We start from the raw sequence: 20,084 nt of genomic DNA on the forward strand, positions 1-20,084 counted from the left end.
AGGTTGAGAAACTCTGAGGTAGATAAGACCCTCTTGGAAGACAGGGATCACATCTGACAAATCTTTATATTCCTTATAGCACTTAATACCGTACTTACACATTGCATGTGCACTGCAAGACTTTAAAGTGGTTTTAAAAAACTCAAAGGAATTTATGAATCTTTATGTTGTGCATATATAATTTTGATTTTTACCTTGTATTATACTCCATTCCAACAAGCTCTTGTGAAACAGATGACAATGTTGAAAATAATGATGATAACTATAATAAAACAAGTACTTATTCCACGACAGGAGTTTTACTAAGTGTTTAATATTGTTTTTACAAAATATATTCTGTCAATAATCTTATTGTTTTTCATTTCCATTATGCTAATTGCTTTATTCTTCTGTTAAAGTTATTTCAATCGGTGGTACTTTACTTTTGCCATTGAATCAGATGGTTGTCTTAAGTGATAGCATTAGTTTATAAAACTTAATTGCTTTATAGCCTGACAGACTGAAATGTACTCATAGAATTGCTTATAAAGAAAGTATACATATTGGATACAAATTTCCAAGTGATTGGTCACTAACTCAATGTATTATAGGAGCCAAACCTTATCTTTAATTTTTAATAGGTATTTGTCGATTTGTGACCCTAAGGATTGTAAGGATTGTTGGCATTAACAAACGTGCCTCTTTTTGTCACTATAATACAAATAGTCTATACAGCATTTTGTTTAGGATCTATTAGAAAATGACATGACAGATATCATTGATTTGGGGCATGGTCTTCTTGTGTCAATTAACCAATGATAGTGTTAATTACCAGCTTCATTTTTCTTCATTAGGAGTTGCTGCAATTGGTGGTGCATTCTCAGAACAAATTCTCAAAGATATGGCTGCCTTCAATGAACGGCCTATTATTTTTGCTTTGAGTAATCCAACTAGCAAAGCAGAATGTTCTGCAGAGCAGTGCTACAGAATAACCAAGGTAAAGTAAAACTATAACTGATACTTGAATAATCACATTTTTATTCATTATAGGGAGGCCTAGGATATCTCAGGTGCTTACTGTTTAAGTTTAAAAATTATACAAGAAAAGCACACAGATCAGAGGGATAAGAACTATTTCCTTTTCTAGAATGTTGTATATATCCTCTTCTTCAACAAAATAAAATACATATTTTAATGTTTTACTGATAATTTTCCATAAACGATTTGGAAATATCTAAGATTTATACATAAAAGTTAAATAGAAAGGAAGATACTTGTTTCTAGAGGCTTATTAAAATAGCTTTTAACTAGCTATTCCCAAACACTGAAGTGTACAATGTAAAACCACAACCTTATTTTTGCTTTGCTAAATCCTGGGTTTGGGTTTTGGTACTATGGGTGGAACATTTGGGCAACTATCTTGACATGCAGCCAGATTGGGATAGGCGTCCTCAATGCTTCAATATTTTACTGTGATTTATTTTATACCATGTTTGTACTAATATATATTTGGCTGATATGCTGAAAGGAGCCTTTTTCCCTTAAAAGACTTTAAAATATCATTACAACAAAATAGAGGTTGAGTCATATCTATCTAAAATGTTTATTTTGGAAATAAATCCAAAATGAACTAGAGAGGTAAACATGAAAGCTATGTCACTCTGCACTAACTGGAACTTAATGGCTCTATTTTAATCATATATCCTTAAATGCTCAATACTAGAATTAATGATTTTTTTTTTTTTTGCAAGGAGCCACTCCATTATGTATCTCTCTTATTTGGGATGGCATCAATGTTCTCACTAATTTTAATTTTTATCTCATCTCTAGATTGGGGAATTTGCCCCACATTATTCAGTAGTCCTTAAATCCTTAAAGGAAAAAAAAAAAAGTCCTTTGAGCAACAACGAAATTTTAGCATCATGCCTTGCACATATGTGGCATATAATAAACAAGTATTTAATTATTTTGTCTTAATATCTCTCAACAGGCCTCAAGGGTTAAGAGACTTATCTATAATACACATAAACAAAATTAGCCAAATTTATGTAGTTGTGTTTTAAACTTTGAATGTGTCTGATATAAATGTAGGCTTCAAGTCTTTCTTATCATCTTGCCTAATAGTCTATGTTTTTCTACATAAACCGTTGAAAATTATTCTGAGGATGAAAATTTAGACACTGGTTTGGCTAAAGGATTAGAGAAAAAGGAAAGGTCTGCCTGTTGCTGGATGTGAGTTTCTGCTACTGCAGGCACAGGTGAAGATAGGAAAGGTTAAATTACAATATACAAAAAGACTATTGAACCATAAAAATACAGTCCGAAAATGGTATGGGGAGATTTCCTTCACTATGTTAATAACATATATATGGGAATATTTAGCTAGCTACAGTACTATCATTTATTTAATGACATTTCTCCTTAAAATATGGTGATTATAGAAAGGCAGGAAGAGTGGGAGTGAAGGAGGAGGGGGAGATATATAATGTTACAGGCCTCTTTCTCAAATATAATTTTCTGAAACCTTTATATATGAAGTAATAATTTAGCTACATTAGAAAGTTGTTTATAACAAAATGTTCTATCTGCTAAAGAGCTTAAGGTATCAGATTTGTCTGAAAACAAAACCGAATTCTGTGCAAAACATAAGTGTCTTATAAACAGCTAGATGAGAATTTCTGTTTTTCTGCCTTCATCTATTTTCATCTTTTTATATCTCAAAGAAGGTTGAATTTTTATGTTATACAACTTTAAGAACAACTAAAAGGTATATTATGACATTTGCTAAAAACAGTTTAATATTAATATCATTATTTAGACTCTAGATCCAAGAGATATGAAAGTTAAAACCCATTGTGTCATCATTTAAACTATGCCTTGGGGATTTGATGCTTTAGACTTTTCAAATAGATTTCTTAGACTGTGACGCTTTATTTTTTGAGGGTTTCCGATTCCTACTTTGAAGCCTAAATACTCTCAACTAGATATCCACTCTCACCATCACAGACAAATATTGTTTTGATTAGCAATATGAAATGCGGCACCTAACAGGCCCTTAGTTAATGACTTTTTTTTTTTTTTTTTTTTTTTTTGAGATGGAGTCTCACTCTGTCACCCAGGCTGGAGTGCAATGGCATGATCTCGGCTCACTGCAGCCTCTGCCTCCCAGGTTCAAGCGATTCTCCTGTCTCACCCTCCTGAGTAGCTGGGATTACAGGCGCTCACCATCACATCCCACTAATTTTTGTATTTTTAGTAGAGATGGGGTTTCTTCATGTTGGCCAGGCTGGTCTCCAACTCCTGACTTCAAGTGATCTGCCCTCCTTGGCCTCCCAAAGTGCTGGGATTACAGGCATGAGCCACCACGCCTGTCCAAGTTAATGCCTTTTTAAAGCAAGCAATAAATGAGATTCTTCAAAACAATTATGACAAAATATTAATACTAGGCAAAATGAAGACAATTGTTGAAAAATACTGATAACTTAATCTTCCTCTTCCTTGCCAATTCTACTCCTGCCAATGAGTTTGTTTCCTATGTGATTCTCCACATAACTCTTTATTTTATTTTATTTTTTGAGCTGGAGTCTTGCTTTGTTGCCCAGGCTGGAGTGCAGTGGTGTGAGTTCACTGCAACCTCTGCCTCCTGAGTTCAAGCGATTCTCCTGCCTCAGCCTCTCGAGGAGCTGGGCTTACAGGCACCCACCACCACTCCCCAGCTACTTTTTGTGTTTTTAGTAGAGATGGAGTTTCACCATGTTGGCCAGGCTGGTCTCAAACTCCTGACTTCAAGTGATCTGTCCCTGTCGGCCTCCCAAAGTGCTGGGATTACAGGCATGAGCCACTGTGCCCAGCCCACACAACTCTTTACAATATAGAAATATGTATGATTTTCCCAGTTTTTATTTTGGAAATGTGTTGATTCCTAAACCCCAACCTAAAATATCATCATTTTCAATACTTAAATATTAGCCCATAATTTTTTATCTTCAGATGTCTATAGTTGGAAGCCTATATAAAAATGGTTGATGAGCCTATGGGTTGAACCACTGCAGAGAATAGAGTGATAGTCTTAGGGCATACTGTACTTTGCATGCTCCTCCTGGATGTAAAGAGTAAGACAGAGAATAGTAATAATCACCCATTCCAGAACTGGTTGTACAACATCACAAAAGCTTGTCCAGACTTATTAGCAAGTTAATAAAAAACTAGACTTCTTTCTAAGTAGTTCTAATTTAGGCTATGGGATAGTTCTGTTATGATACATTTGTTTTAAAATATTCTGCTTCTTTTAAAAGTGAGTTGTATGTGTCTTTGTTGTAGGGACGTGCAATTTTTGCCAGTGGCAGTCCTTTTGATCCAGTCACTCTTCCAAATGGACAGACCCTATATCCTGGCCAAGGCAACAATTCCTATGTGTTCCCTGGAGTTGCTCTTGGTGTTGTGGCGTGTGGATTGAGGCACATCACAGATAAGATTTTCCTCACTACTGCTGAGGTATTGTAAAATCCTCTAAGTTTACCAAGGGTTTAAAATACCAAGTGTGCTCAGCCTAGGTTGTCTAATGTTTTATTTATCTAGCATCTCAGCTTACTCTCTGAAAGAAGTAAAGCCTGAAGAAGAGGAAATCTTTCCCAGTGGATAATAAGGGGTGGGTAGCATGTTCATACTGACTCACAAACGAAAGGTTCTTCTTCAGTAGACATTAGAAAAATTGTGTTTTTGATTTCTTAAGAGGAACATTTTTGTGTCTTCACACATCAGATCAAGTTCTGTGACAGTGATGAGACAATTAAAAATATTGTTTCCAGGGCTGGATGTGGTGGCTCATGCCCATAATCCCAGCACTCTGGGAGGCTGAGGCAGGTGGATTACTTGAGCCCAGGAGTTCTAGGCCAGCTTGGCCAACATGGTGAAACTTCATCTCTACTAAAAATACAAACATTAGCTGGGCGTGGTGGTGCATGCCTGTGATCCCCCGACTCAAGAGGCTGAGGCAGGGGAACTGCTTGAACCCAGGAGGCAGAGGTTGCAGTGAGCTGAGATCACGCTACTGCACTGCATCCTGGGCTACAGAGCTAGACTGTTACCTAAAAAAAGCAGAAAAAAGAATTGTTTCCAAATGATGATTAAGTGGTAAATATTTCCCTGTTGAGAAATATACAGTGCTTAATAATGAATGGCATTTTGAAGGTTTAAAGTGGAAGTCTGATATGGTATAGTGAACATGTTTATCACTCAGGGTTCAGTACAGGAAACAGAAACCACCCTAGTATTTAAGCAGAAGTTAAATCAAAATAGGAAATTAGTTGTTTATAAAATCATTAAAAGAATAGGAGAAGTGAGCTGTATCTGGGCCTTGAGGAAAGATTCTCAGAACATCACAAAGCAGGCCCACTGGGGAATCTTGTACTGTCACGAACTGTGAAAGATCTGAGATTTTACTCTACTTGCAAGCTAACAAGTTAGCCACAATTTCATAGATATTGACAGAAGACATGAAACTTTTAGGTCAGAGACAAAGGACTTTGATACTTCCTGGCACAAGAGATATCATGAGCTGTATGTTCCTATCAGCTTCCCTCCCCATCCCAAGCCTCAGCAGGATGATACAGTGATTGGGCATATATTTGTAATCATGAGCTTTTGGTAATCAGAATGTTCATCAGGTTGATATATTTTCAGATTTGAACAGGTTACCATTTGTGGATGAGAAACTTGAGTGAATTTTTTCTCTTACGATTAAACCTTTGCAGCTGAACTGATCCAAAGAACTTGATTGATATTCAAATATTTTTATCCTGCAAATATTTTTTCCATTGTGAAGAGGAACCCCAAGAATGTAGACAAAGATTCTTATGTTACTGATGTGATCTAAAGGAACATAATATTGGTGGCTAGCGCCTGGCGTCATTCTATGAGAACAGATGCTTGGAAGCAACAATGTTCTCCTGTCGTTTTCTTCACTGTATTAAAAAGCGTTCCAGCTGATGTCTCAGGTTTTCTTTAACTCAGAAAATCTTGTTAAACATAAATGGATGTCTAATTACTAAGAGAGCCTGTAAAAGTTTTTGCATTAAGGAAAATGTAATCATTGTCTTTTAGAATAGCCACATCAGAGTTTTGGTTACTTGTAGTAGTCAGTGTTTTCTTTCCTAAATAACTCTAGCACCCTCTAGTGACAAATTCCATGAAAAATATTTTCAATTTACTCTCCAAGAAAAGTAATAATCACTACCCAAAAACAGTTTGAAGGAAAAAAAAAAATGTGGTGTTGTCAACATACCACATCACTAATTCTTATCATAGCTAGTGATCTCTCTGGCTGTATCTTTTGGCCTTTCTATGGTTTTCTCTTAGGCTTCAACACAATATTCTGTTTTTATATCATCTCAATTATGTCCCCACTCATTATTTTCTTTGTCTCCTTTTCATCTCCCTCTTAAGTAAGAGGTTTTTTTCTAGCATTCATTTTTTGTTACCAGTTTTTTCTTCTCTTTTTCTTATGCTTTCGAAGATCTCATTCATTCATTTATTTCTATTATCTTCATTCTAGTAGTGGCCAAACCTGTGTATCTCTATTCTCATCTTTTTCCATATCTCCAGTTGCCTGTTGGGTAATTCCACAGACATGCCCTACTGTGTCCTTAAACACAACATTATGAAAGCCCTACTTATCTTTCCTCACTCCCAGCATTCACATTTTTATTAGTGATACCCCCTTTCCAAGCAGGCAGCAAAGCTTAGAAGCTTGACATTCTTTTCATTCTCCCTCATCCCATAGCCTTCAAACACACCATGCATATGTATGCCTGTGTAACTGCTTTATCTCTTATCCTGCCTGGAAAGACCTGAGAATTATTCTCCAATGAGCTAAGCTTGTCCTTTATGGTGCTGCTTAAATCCCACCACATCCTGGGATCTTTTTGTGACAAGTCTAGCTCATTTTGATCTTTCTCCTTAGTCATGGCTGTCTTTATTACACACTTTGACATTTAATTTTATTTCTGGTTATGATACACTCGTGAGAGCTTCCTATTGTAAAAGATTAGGTGTTGCCTTTATAACTAAATTGTAGATTATCTTTTTTTTTTTTTTCTTTTGAGACGGAGTCTTGCTCTGTCACCAGGCTGGAGTGCAGTGGTGTGATCTTGGCCCACTGCAACCTCCAACTCCCTGGTTCAAGCAATTCTCCTGCCTCAGCCTCCCAAGTATCTGGGACTAAAGGCACATGCCACCACACCCAGCTAATGTTTGTATTTTTAGTAGAGACGGGGTTTCACCATGTTGGCCAGACTGGTCTCGATCTCTTGACCTTGTGATCTGCCCATCTTGGCCTCCCACAGTGCTGGGATTACAGGCACGAGCTACCGTGCCCGGCCTGTAGATTATCTTTTTTGAAGACAGAGAGCCTTCCATATACTTCTTTTAAAACTTCAGTAACATCTAGCACAATGCTAGGCACAAAGCAGAAAATTAGTAAATACTTTCTGAATAGGATTAAATAGAACTACTCATGTATCTTAGCAAGAAGAATAAATACAATACCACAGACATTCACTACCAGATGGCCCCAAAAAGAAGAAAAGTACTTCTTGTCTAGATTATATTTTGTAGTTAACAAGAGTAATATGTAGGAGATATATCTGAATTTTTTGTTTTGCAACCACAAATTCAATAACTGTTAGAATTATTGTCAAAACACTAGTTGGATCTCTTATGGAACTGGGAATGTCATGGGTTAGTACCAATCTCAAAGAATATTTCTGGACATTTTTATATCATGAAGAGGGTTTTGGCTTTCCTGGCACTGTAGACAGTCTTCTGGACCTCTAGTGATCAGCCCTCCTGTCCCTGTGTGGTCTATAGTGTATCCTGGGAATAGACTCCTCACCTCCTGTTCATACCTGGGAGACAAATCTCAGCCTCCTATCTTCACACCACTCCTCCTGAATCATGGGCTGGTGTCTTCTCATCTGCCCTGCTCCCCTCCTTTCTGATATCTTCTCAGAGGACCCTTTAGATAATCATCATGGACAACAGTATCTAGAGGAACCTTTTCCTTGCTTAAGATAATTGGAAATCCAACTGCCATAACAGTTGGCAGTTGTCAAAACAAAATAGAGAGAGATTATTTTAAATTAGCCACAATGTCATTAGAGAGAGACAACCAAAGAACATCAAAGGCAGCAAAGTTTTTTAATAAATGATTTAATTAATGAGAGTCAGGCTAGGACTCTTGTATGCCCCCTCCTTTTCCCCCTAGAATCAATTCCTTACATTTAGTGCATCTCCCCATGGTCACCTGTTTGCTACTTGATTTTCTTCCACAATTCTTTGGCTCCTTCTTTGTTTGACAGTCACACATGGAGAGTAAGGATTCAGAATGATTCTTCTTTACTTGGCTATCCTGTGCCTGTCTTCAGTCTCTTTAGAATAACATTTGTGTGGCATCCTAGAGAAGAAACAATGACATTGAATGCCAGCAGTGTGCAGGTGGTTATGGGTGGAATACACATATTATGTCGTATAAATAGTTGAAACAACTTGAAGTTGATTCGTTATAGAACTTGCCCCCAAATCAAATAGCTAACAATCTATACACTGTAGAACCAGATCTGACACCAAAAGTTATTTTGCTTCCATTTGGCTATGTGGGCTGCCTGTTAGTTCTGTTTTAAAACAAAATAACTGGCCAGGCATGGTGGCTCACGTCTGTAATCCCAGCACTTTGGAAGGCCGAGGCAGGTGGATCGCTTGAGCTCAGGAGTTTGAGACCAGCCTGGCCAACATGGTGAAACCCTGTCTCTGCTAAAAAATACACACACAAAAAAAATAAATAAATAAAAAATAAAATTAGCTGGGCATGATGGCACACCCCTGTAGTCTCAGCTACTCAGGAGTCTGAGGCGGAGAATCACCCAAGCCCAGGGAGACAGAGGGTTGCAGTGAGCCAAAACCATGCCACTGCATTCCAGCCTAGGCAATCTGAGTGAGAGCCTGTTCCACATACATACATACATACGTAAAACAAAATAGCTAGGTTTCATTGAATACTTTTCTGACAGACACTGTGGTAAATTGTTTGCTGGCATTTATTTCATTTAATCCTTATGAATTAGGAACTATTATTAGTCCTATATTACTGATGATAAAACCTAGGCCTAAAAAGGTTAATTAATTTGCCCAAATGCAAACAGATAGTAATTGATGGAATTAGAATTCAAACATAAGTCTACCTCACACCAGAGCCTGAGCCTTCAACCACCATGCTCTGACATCTTTATAACATTGTGCTATTCATTTTTTTCTATCCAATTAAATAACACTACCTGACACCCAGAAAAGTTGTTGCTTAACATCTAAGAAATTGTTATTTAAATCTGCCACATCTCCTTTGCAGAACAAGAATTAACAAAAATTTTTAAAAGTTTCAATTCAGTGGAGCAATTAATATAAAATGGTTTTATTTTGCCCCAGTCATTGTTTTAAATCATTCTCCACCAGCTCTCCCTCTTGTTTATCTTAGTGACATTTTGGTAAGAGCCCATAACTTTCAGTTCACTCATTCTTTTAATATTCTTTTAATTAAATACCTAACATATGCTAGGTATTATTCTGAGTGCTGGGAATATATCAGTGAACAATAATTAAACATCTGTGCAGTTCAAAATGTTATATCCAATTCAAATGTCCTGTGCTCTCCTTGCAGTAGGAGAGGCCTGCAGTAGCAGGTAGAGAAAACCCATCTGTTCTTTCACTCTCTCTCTGATGCTAGCACTTTGAGCAATTTGTGGGTAAATGTTTGGCTCGACTCTGAGAAACCTCCTCCCTCTTTTTGTTAAGGCCTACTTCTTAAATGTGTTGGAGACAAGAAGGAAGAGCATGGAAAAGGGCAAACATCTCTTTTATTAACTCAATTATTAACTCCTCTAATCCTCTCTTGCAAGGTCCAAATCTGGCCCTCTGATGTAGGATGTCTGGCTTCAGCTTAGCTTCCTTATACTTCTTCAGGTCTCCAGGGATGCAGGGGCCACCTCTGCTGTGGCCACTTGACCTTGGAAACTCATGTACCCATACCAGATCCACTGATGGGAATGCAGACAGCTTACAGCCACCCTGTCTGTCTGGCTCTCCCTTTCCCATTCTCTTCTCTGCTTAAGTACACATACCTATAACTGCTCAAGCTGAGTAGGGGAACACAATGCCCCCAAGTCTTTCCTTGAGGACACCATCAGCCTTTAAGAAGGAGTAGCATGCACCAAGAAGAGGGGAGGAAAAAGCCACTACATTACCCAGTAGGCCAAACCATGGTTCCAGCAAATTTCCCTGCCTCTCACCAGCTCAGTCTTCTGGAAGGGGATGGCTGTGGTTGTGGGGTTGGCAGGGCTGATTCCACTTCTGAGCTAGATGGCAAGCCCCACTTATTTGGTGACTTCCTGATAGTGTGGAATAGTTAATGTCTCTTTGTCCTAAAATTTGGGACCCTCACCACTTCTAGGGCAAACATCCTATTAAAAAGGCAAGAAATTAATGAGTTAAATGATGAGTTTATTATAAAATTGTGGTCAACACCCTACAATTGTATGTTATAATATTTTGTATAATATATAGAGCAATACTAATCAAACAAATAGTTATACTAGTAACTTTACCTCCCTCTCCCTTCCCCCATCTTACCTCTGCCTAATTGTCCCTGGTCAGAAGTCCTTAGTCACCGACAGGATTTAACTCCAAACTCCTTTTTTGGCTTTGATAATGCACCAGTCCTATTTCTGTACCCAGACCCTCTGTTCCCCCAGGTCAGCACACTTGGGTGTGCTGAGTCCAGCTCACACACATCTCTGCCTTTGGTCTCTGGGTTTTTTTTTTCTTTTTCTTTTTTTTTTTGGCTGGAATGCCTACCTGCTTTCTGTTTGTCTAACTCCAGGCTTTCTTATAGGTTTGCCTTTCAAGCCACTGTGCACTATGAGGCCTTCCAGAACTGCTCTTCCTCGGGATTTCTTAGCACCCATATTTCACCTTTAGCCTAAGCCGTCTTCTCTTTCAGCGTTCTCTTTTTCTTCCCATACTCTGTTTCACTAAATTATACATCTCTCAAGGACAATAACACTTTTTTTTTAAGCTTCTCTGTAGTGTTATGCTTGTTCAGTTCATATATATTTGCTGATGGCAAAAAATAATATTTTGGAAATAATTTCATGATTTAAAAATCTAAAAGATATTAAGATATACTGAAAAATAAATATTTGATTATTTAAAATGTTACAAAAGAGGAAGGTTTCATACTCCCTCTCTGCAACCACATTTTCATGGAACAAAGGCCCAGGTATAAACTGTTTTAGATTTGCCCCCATCTAGAAATTTAATCAAAGTCTTGGAACTGGAGAGAACATCAGGGTTACTGAGTCTCCCTCTATGCCTTTCAATACAAAATTTATCACTGTTTGATTTGGAACTAGGGAATGGTTTGGGGACAGCAAATATTGAGGCTAATTAGGTGATTTAGATAATCCAGAGTCTGTGTAAAATTAAAATCCTACTTGTAGTGAGACTCTGAACTAGCTTTCTCAGCCTTTTGCTCTACCTCCTGCACAAGAATATGACTCAGAGTTGGGAGTAATGGTATGCTCAACCTCGGATAGCTGTCCTCCTCTGCTTTTAAGAATCCATTTTCATTACTCTATCATCTGCCTCTTTCTTTCTTTTCTTTTCCCTTGTTCCCCTAATGTATCAGTTGGAAAGTATCTAGCATTTCATGGTACAATAGAAAAGGAAGTGGACTAAAAGGAAACCTAGATTCTATTCCCATCTTTTTCACCAATTGTGTGATCTCACACCTCTCTGGGCTTAGTTTCTTTGTTGATAGAAGTGGGGACGAAATTAGATAATCATATTAATGTAGCTGGTTTTTGTATGGACCATTATATGTAACCATTTACTTAGTTATTTGCATACCTGCCACATTGTATCGTGTGAAGTATCAACACTTTCTTTCTTTCTTTTTTTTCATAAGGTTATAGCTCAGCAAGTGTCAGATAAACACTTGGAAGAGGGTCGGCTTTATCCTCCTTTGAATACCATTAGAGATGTTTCTCTGAAAATTGCAGAAAAGGTAAAACCACCCTTGTTCAAGCTTCATTATTTTTCCTTCCTTCTCTTGCTAAATGTGCATTTTTAAACATTAAAAATCTGCTTCCTTGAAATGTATATCTGTATCACCTCACTATGTCAGAAGTCAGAGAAATGAGGCACACTGACACTGTAGAACTTAGGAGCTACATTTGCTCCTCAGAGAAGAATGGAAATATTGAGCTGAATAATTCATTTCCCTCTCTACCATTGTTTTTTCTTCTAAACTTTAAATAATTCATTAGGGGTTTCTGTCAGCCAGATTTCTCCCACTTCACCTTTTTAAAGTTATTCTTTTCTATATCATATTAGTCATAATTACCAAAATATTACAGATATGGTAGAGTAACATTTAGACCTTGAACCACCATCCATATCCATGTCACTATGATATATGGCATCATAAATGACAGATCACAACTGATAATACTGGGTGTAAGGCAAAATAAAGAGGGCAAAGAACTTGAAAGCCGTTGGGGTGGCAGATGAGCTGCTGAAGGAGTTTGCCAAGAAGAACCCAAAGACAGAGAAATTTTCTGTAACTAAACTGGAAGATAAGTGAACTTTTTTTTTTTACAGTGTAATTGTATTAGTTTTCTTGGGCTGGGATAACTACATACCACTGTTATGTAGTAACTATTTTTAAGTATTTAAGCCACAGACTGTGAGGCTTAAACAACAGAAAACTGTTTTCTCATAATTCTGGGAGCTGGAAGTCTAAGAAAAAGATGTCCACAGGTTTGGTTTCCTCTGAGGCCTCCCTCCTTGGCCGGCAGATGGCTGCCCTCTTTCTGTGTCCCCGTGTGGCCTTTTCTCTGTATGTGTACACCCTTGTGTGTCCAAATTTCCCCTTCTCATAAGGACACCTGTCAAACTAGATTATAGACCATTCTAATGGTCTCATTTTAACTTAATAGTCTCCTTAAAGGTCCTATTTCTAAATACACTCACATTCTGAGGTACTAGTGGTTAGGGCTTCAACAATGAATTTGGGGTGGGGGGAACACAATTTAGCCATGACAGTAGTTATATGATTAAATTGGTGTTTCTCTACCTCAGTGTTGTGGACATTTTGGGTCAGTAAGTGTCGTGGGGCTGTCCTGGGCATTGTACAGTCTTTAGCAGCATTCCTGGCCTCTGCCCACTAGATGTCAGTAGCATCTGCTCAGTTGTATCAACCAAAGCTGTTTCCAGACATTGCCAGGCATCCCCTTGGGGGCCAGATTCCTCACAATTGAAAATCACTAGCTTAAGCTATTAGCAAGTTATCTGAACAACACCATTTAAGAGTCACATATCATTATTTATCTTGTTGACTGAAGGTAGAGTCTTAGAAAAAGAAGTAATTCTCCAAAAACCTTTACATAATAATGTGCTTGGTTATCTATTTATGAAAAAGTATGTTCATATATTCTACTAATATGTATCTGCTAGTTTTTAAGTAGTTTAAATTATTAATATACTGAATAGCATATCATCATTTTAAGTTCATTTTAGAGATTTAAATGCAAAGGAGTTAGCTTATGATTTTAGCTTATGATTTTAGTTAGCAAGGGACAGCAAGGGAGTGCCAAAAGATTCAGATATCACACCTAGAATAATGGAAGAATAAAGAGTGCATACACAGAAACTGGGAAATTAGAACAAAGAACCAACCAACTTCAGAGAGGAAGATATGTAAGTGGACTGCAAGTTTGAGGTATCAATGGCACATTCAAATGTACCATTTTATCAAGTAGATAGAAATGACTGAAACTTAAAGAGAGGCTAGATAAAAGACGTGGGCATCTTCTGCATGTGGTAACTGGTGAATGTCTAGGAATGGATGGAGTTGCCAAGAAAGCAAGTATGGAAAGGAAAGAAAAATGAGGATAGAATATAGTTTATTATTCTGTCTAGAAGACAGAAGAAAGATGCCAGTTCAGAAGAGAAGTGGTCAGGATTTTAAGAAGAGACTCCAAACTGAGCATGTCAAGAATTAGGAAAGAGACAACTTCAGAATGGGAGTGGAAATTGTGACCAACACAGCCAAATCCTGGAGAGAAAAACTGATGCAGACTTTTATTTGGTACTTAACAAGTTATCAGAGACTTTTACAAAAGAAATTTCAAGATGTAGAAGAGGTTCGGAAGTCAGAGAATTAGGAAAGCAATAAAAGACAAGCCACTCTGTCAGAGAGTTTGGCATTGACAGGACAGAGAAAGTGAAGATTTCACTGAGAGACGGGGTTATTTCTATTGTATATCTGGGAGCAGAAAGAGGAGATGAATTTCCACATAGTCTATGTCAGTAATGAAACAATGTGTTTTATTATAAAATTAACATAGCCATCTTAAACAGGCCCAAGGGATCTTTTTGGGGTGATGAAAATATTCTAAAACTGAATGTGGTGATATGGTTGCACAGCTCAGTAAATGTACAAAAATAATTTAGTTGTACACTTAAAATGCTTGAATTTTGAGTGAATTATATCTCAACAAGTCTGTTTAAAAAGTAATAATACCACATTATAGGCACTTTGGAAAACAAATAGAGAAAAGGAAAATAATCAATATCCTATTTTTCTAATATAAGCATTAGTTTTTCCTGTGTTTGTTTTGTGTCTTTCATTTGTTTATTTTCTAACATTATTATAATTATAAAGTAAGTATACATATTGTTTCCTGCTTTTTCATAGACATTTCATAATACAGCACAGTATTCATAACCTTAATTGTTCATAAATGCATAGTTTTACATTGAGATGAGATACTTAATCATTCTAATATTTTTTGAAATCAGACTTATCAAAATAAGTCAGTCATATAAATATTATTTTAAGAACTGGTGTGAATTAAACTGGGCATGGTGGCTCATAACTGTAATCCCAGCACTTCGGGAGGCCAAGGCAGGTGGATCCCTCAGGTCAGGACTTTGAGACCAGCCTGGCCAACATGGCGAAACTCCTTCTCTTCTAAAAAAGTACAAAAATTAGCCGGGTGTAGTGGTGGGAGCCTGCTATCCCAACTACTTGGGAGGCTGAGGCAGGAGAATTGCTTGGTTTTTGTTTTGGTTTTGGTTTGTTTTGTTTTTGAGATGGAGTTTCACTCTTGTTGCCCAGGCTGGAGTACAATGGTGTGATCTTGGCTCACGGCAAACTCTGCCTCCTGGGTTCAAGTTATCCTCCTGCCTCAGTCTCCCGAGTAGCTGGAGTTACAGGCGTGCACCACCATGCCTGACTAATTTTGTATTTTTAGTAGAGATGGGGTTTCTCCATGTTGGTCAGGCTGGTCTTGAACTTCTGACCTCAGGTGATCCACCTACCTCGGCCTCCCAAAGTGCTGGGATTACAGGCATGAGCCACTGCGCCCAGCCGGAGAATCGCTTGAACCCGGGAGAAGGAGGTTGCAGTGAGTTGAGATCGTGCCACTGCACTCCAACCTGGGTGACAGAGTAAGACTCTATCTCAAAAACAAACAAACAAAAACTGGCGTGAATTAAATAGTATATATGAAGCGATTAATTTTGATGAGGAGAATCCATTTAAGAAAGTAGGGAAAGAGAAGATGTATGAAGGTACTGAGGAGATAGTTTGAGTTGGTCAAAAGGGAAATTAAGGTCATTTTCTCTGAGTAGTTGACATTTTCTCCTGCGATGTGATGTGATGATGTGATTCTCCAGTGAGTGATGAGAGTCAAATGGAAACTTGAAGACGTGGGAAGGTTTAGAATTGCTTTTTGGGAACCACGAGAGGAAGTTTTAAGAAAAGAGAGAAAAAAGTATAATGTGCAGACTAGAAAAAATATATAGCACCACAAAAAGTTTACTGTATGGTTCTAGGATGCACAGCCACAAAAGGAGAAAGCCAGCTCTGAGGGGTCCCCAAACAAGGGACTAGAATTATGCATGAAACACAGGACATGATGACAAGAGATTCTGTGACACTGGCAAAGAGTGCTGATCCTGACTGTGGTGTCCAGATGATTAGCTGAGCAGGATCACGAGACCCTGGGGTACAGGAAGAGATTTTGTAGGAGGCTGTGGTCAGAATAAGGATTCTTGAAAATTAAAGGTTCAAGTTTAGCAGGACTATTTAGATATTTATTTCAAGTTAATTGTCAGTTAGGTCATGACAATACTTTGAACACTGGCTTCTCTGAGAAATCCAGATGTGATAGTATTTGAATTGGTCTCACCTATTCACACTTTCTTTAGTTGCTGGTGTCATTTTTCTATCTCATTATATGATTTATAATTGCATTTTCATCTTACATCTTCATTGCTTATATGTGCTTTTATTATAAAGCACTTAATGTTTTTGCAAACATAAGATACAGTGTTTTTGAAATGGATAAAAACTTCCACTCACATGGGCTCACCATTATCTCTATTTATTAAAATAATTAATATTCTTTTCTTATATCTAGATTGTGAAAGACGCATACCAAGAAAAGACAGCCACAGTTTATCCCGAACCTCAAAACAAAGAAGCATTTGTCCGCTCCCAGATGTATAGTACTGATTATGACCAGATTCTACCTGATTGTTATTCTTGGCCTGAAGAGGTCCAGAAAATACAGACCAAAGTTGATCAGTAGGATAATAGCAAACATTTCTAACTCTATTAATGAGGTCTTTAAACCTTTCATAATTTTTAAAGGTTGGAATCTTTTATAATGACTCATAAAATGCTTAGGTTAAGATTTTATTTTAACAGTCTAAAAATTGATAGAAGAATAACAATATAAATTGGGATAAACATCACATGAGACAATTTTGCTTCACTTTGCCTTCTGGTTATTTATGGTTTCTATCTGAATTATTCTGCCTACGTTCTCTTTAAAAGCTATTGTACCTACTACTGAGATACTCATCGTTTTTATACAGGAAGCTAATGGGAAGACCAAAATTAGTAATAAATTGATATAACCAACATTAAAACCCATAATTATTTTGTTGACCATTTTGTTAAAATCTACTTTTCAAAAAAAAAAAAAAGGTAGAAATGAATCTAGGCATAGGCGAACTTTTGCTAAGCAGAAATAACACTACTTTGTTGCCTAGAGAAAGATAACTTCTCAGGTATTTTTATTCCAGTCCTAGATCATATATGTTCTTTTGTGCAACCGGATTTTAACACTTCTAAGAAAGAGAAAGATCACTGCTGTTTACAATGCCTTGTACAGCCTTAGATTTTAATATTCTTTTGTCATTGTTACATCTCATAGAGTAAAGCTCTTATTACCTTGATCCTGAGTCAGAAATCCCACCTGAAAGCACCTTTTTTTCCCCTTGATCAAGCATCCTATCCTTCAGCTACCATACTGTTGCTACAGGGACTTTGTGGACTGTGGCCCCTGTCCAGAGGTTGGCACCTTCAGTTCAGCACAGCCTGAACAGTGAGAAGGTCTGAAAGGAGAGTATATAGTTAAGATCCTTGAGAAAGGGCTGCCTGAGGAACTGACCTCTTAAAGATCTCAGGAGTCAGACAATTTAGGTTCCTACTGGAGTTACCTGCCAGAATGGCCTCTTAATTAACTCAGGTAACTAAGAACTAACTGTGTTATAATCATCTCACTTTTCCCTGAATTTGGAGAAAGTATTATAATTAAGTTCCCAGTATCAGAAATTGTCTTTACATAAGATTAAAATATCTTGATGACCAATACCATTCTATGAGAAAGAGTAGTTATATGCCCAGACTGTATTAATTCACTTCAGAAACTAATGTTTGAAGTAATGGAAAAAAATTTAAGTTATAAAACTAAGGTGCAATGACATTTGCTATTTATTTGTAGAATTATTTGAAGAATTTTGTTTTTGAAGTAATGCTTTAAGGAGTATAAGATGTTCAAGATAAATTATACTATAAAATGATTTTATTGAAAGTTGAAGGTTACACATATTGTTTTAGGTATGAGCAGAAGAGGTTAAGGTATTTCTAAAGGTAACTTATAGTCAAGAGTTTCCTCAAAATAGTTATTTGGAGAAGAATCAGAATGTTTATGTATTTCTTGTCTGTTTCTATGTTGTCTTATAGCTCTGACTAAATGTGTTTACCTATGCAAAAGATTTATTAAAGCATAGAAAAGGTGAATGAATAAAATATAAAATAATTGTCCTTTTTTCTTAAACTGTTACATTGTAATGCTGGGTCTTGGGGTCATATGATTATGTATGATGAATTTCTAAAATATTCTAATAACTGCTAATTTCAGTAGGAACATCATTCATTCAAAACTTAGGTGGTTGGGCACGGTGGCTCACGCCTGTAATCCTAGCACTTTGGGAGTGTGAGACGAGCAGATCACCTGAGGTCAGGAGTTCAAGACTAGCCTGGCCAACATAGTGAAACCCTGTCTCTACTAAAAACTACAAAAATTAGCTGGGCTTGATGGCTCATGTCTGTAATCCAGCTACTTGGGAGGCTGAGGCATGAGAATCGCTTGAACTGGACATTGCAGTGAACCAAGATTGTGCCACTGCACTCCAGCCTGGGGGACGGAGTAACCCTCTGTCTCAGGAAGAAAAAAAACAAAAACAAAAACAAAAAAACAAACAAACAAAAATATGTAATCACGTATTCTGAATACTGTGATATGTGAGCCACTTCCTTGTCCTCAGGGAAAGATAATGAAATAAGCATTAGATAGTTACTTACTAGGTGTCAAGTATCCCACATACATTATTTTAATGTAGTCCCCTCACTTTCCTTATGAAGTTGATATTTGAAGTAACTGGTCAAGTCCACAGAACTAATAAATGAAGAAAGTAAGCTTTATATCCATGTTCATCTTTCTTTATAGTTTGTTCTCCTTTCCCTAGGCTACAGTCTAGAACAGCACTGTCCCATGTGTAATTTTAAATTTTGTAGTAGCTTCATTAAAAAAAGACACAGGTGGAATTCATGGTAATAATATATTTTGTTTAAACCAATATATCCAAAATATTATCACTTCAACATGTAATCGACATAAAATTATTAAGATAGTTTATTTTGTTCATACTGTCTTCAACGTCCAGCACGCATTTTACACTTACATTTTAATTCAGTTCAGACTAGCCACAGGTTTTAGTAGCTACATCTGGCGAGTGACACCGTATTGGACAGTGCAGGTTTAGAAGAGACAGTTATATACCAATAGCTGTAAGACTGCATCTCCATGAGAGAAGTGAAGTAGAAGTCTAAGGAAAATGTTTACTCAAAAATATTTTGGTAAATAATGCCTCAATAAAGTAGATAAAAAACTAATTTGTGCCAGCCTGTCTTCATAAGCCAGCCATGCATATTACGAAGGGAGCACAGCCCCAGAACAAGAAAATTATTTAACAATTTTTTATAGAACGCTCACTTTGCTATTAACCAAAGAAATGTAAAATACTACTGGAGCACACATGGAACAAATAAATTATATAGTGAGAAGGAGATGTCAGGGAAGAGGATATGATAACATTAATGTTAATAAAATTAGACAAAAAGAAAAATGGAAAAAGACAGATAACTTTATCACAAAAACAGAATATCTAAAGAATTAAATGTACATTCTAAATGTAAAAAATAAAATATCTGAAATTAAGAATTCATCAGACAGATGGCTTAACGCTGACTAGAGGTCATAGAGGAAAGGATTAATGACCTCAAAGGCAGGTCGTTAGAAATTACCTACATTTTTTTAACTTTTATCTTAGGTTTGGACTTACATGCAAAGGTCATTATATAGGTAAACTTGTGTCATGGGGGGTTTGTTGTATGGATTATTTCATCACCCAGGTATTAAGCCTAGTACCCAATAGTTACTCTTTCTGCTTCTCTCCCTCCTCCCGCCCTCCACTGTCAAATAGACCCCAATGTCTGTTGTTCCCTTCTTTGTGTTCATGAGTTCTCATCATTTAGCTCCCACTTATAAGTGAAGATATGTGGTATTTGGTTTTCTGTTCCTGTGCTAGTTTGCTAAGGAAAATAGCCTCCAGTTCCATCCATGTTCCCACAAAAGACA

General features: G+C 37.0%; 1 protein-coding gene across 2 annotated transcripts in view; it reads left to right on the forward strand.

The window, feature by feature from the left end:
* The window catches only part of ME1 (malic enzyme 1), a 228,722-nt gene extending 210,522 nt beyond the window's left edge, over positions 1-18,200 (forward strand). For both annotated transcript variants that reach the window (XM_045390294.3, XM_005552464.5), the window contains 4 exons: positions 834-976; positions 4,300-4,473; positions 11,993-12,091; positions 16,515-18,200. In XM_045390294.3, the coding sequence (XP_045246229.1) occupies positions 834-976; positions 4,300-4,473; positions 11,993-12,091; positions 16,515-16,685 (587 nt within the window). In that variant the 3' untranslated portion in view covers positions 16,686-18,200. The remainder of the gene's footprint in view (positions 1-833; positions 977-4,299; positions 4,474-11,992; positions 12,092-16,514) is intronic.
* Positions 18,201-20,084: the final 1,884 nt, after the last annotated feature.

Source organism: Macaca fascicularis, chromosome 4 (genome assembly GCF_037993035.2).
Source record: "Macaca fascicularis isolate 582-1 chromosome 4, T2T-MFA8v1.1".
NCBI lineage: Eukaryota > Metazoa > Chordata > Mammalia > Primates > Cercopithecidae > Macaca > Macaca fascicularis.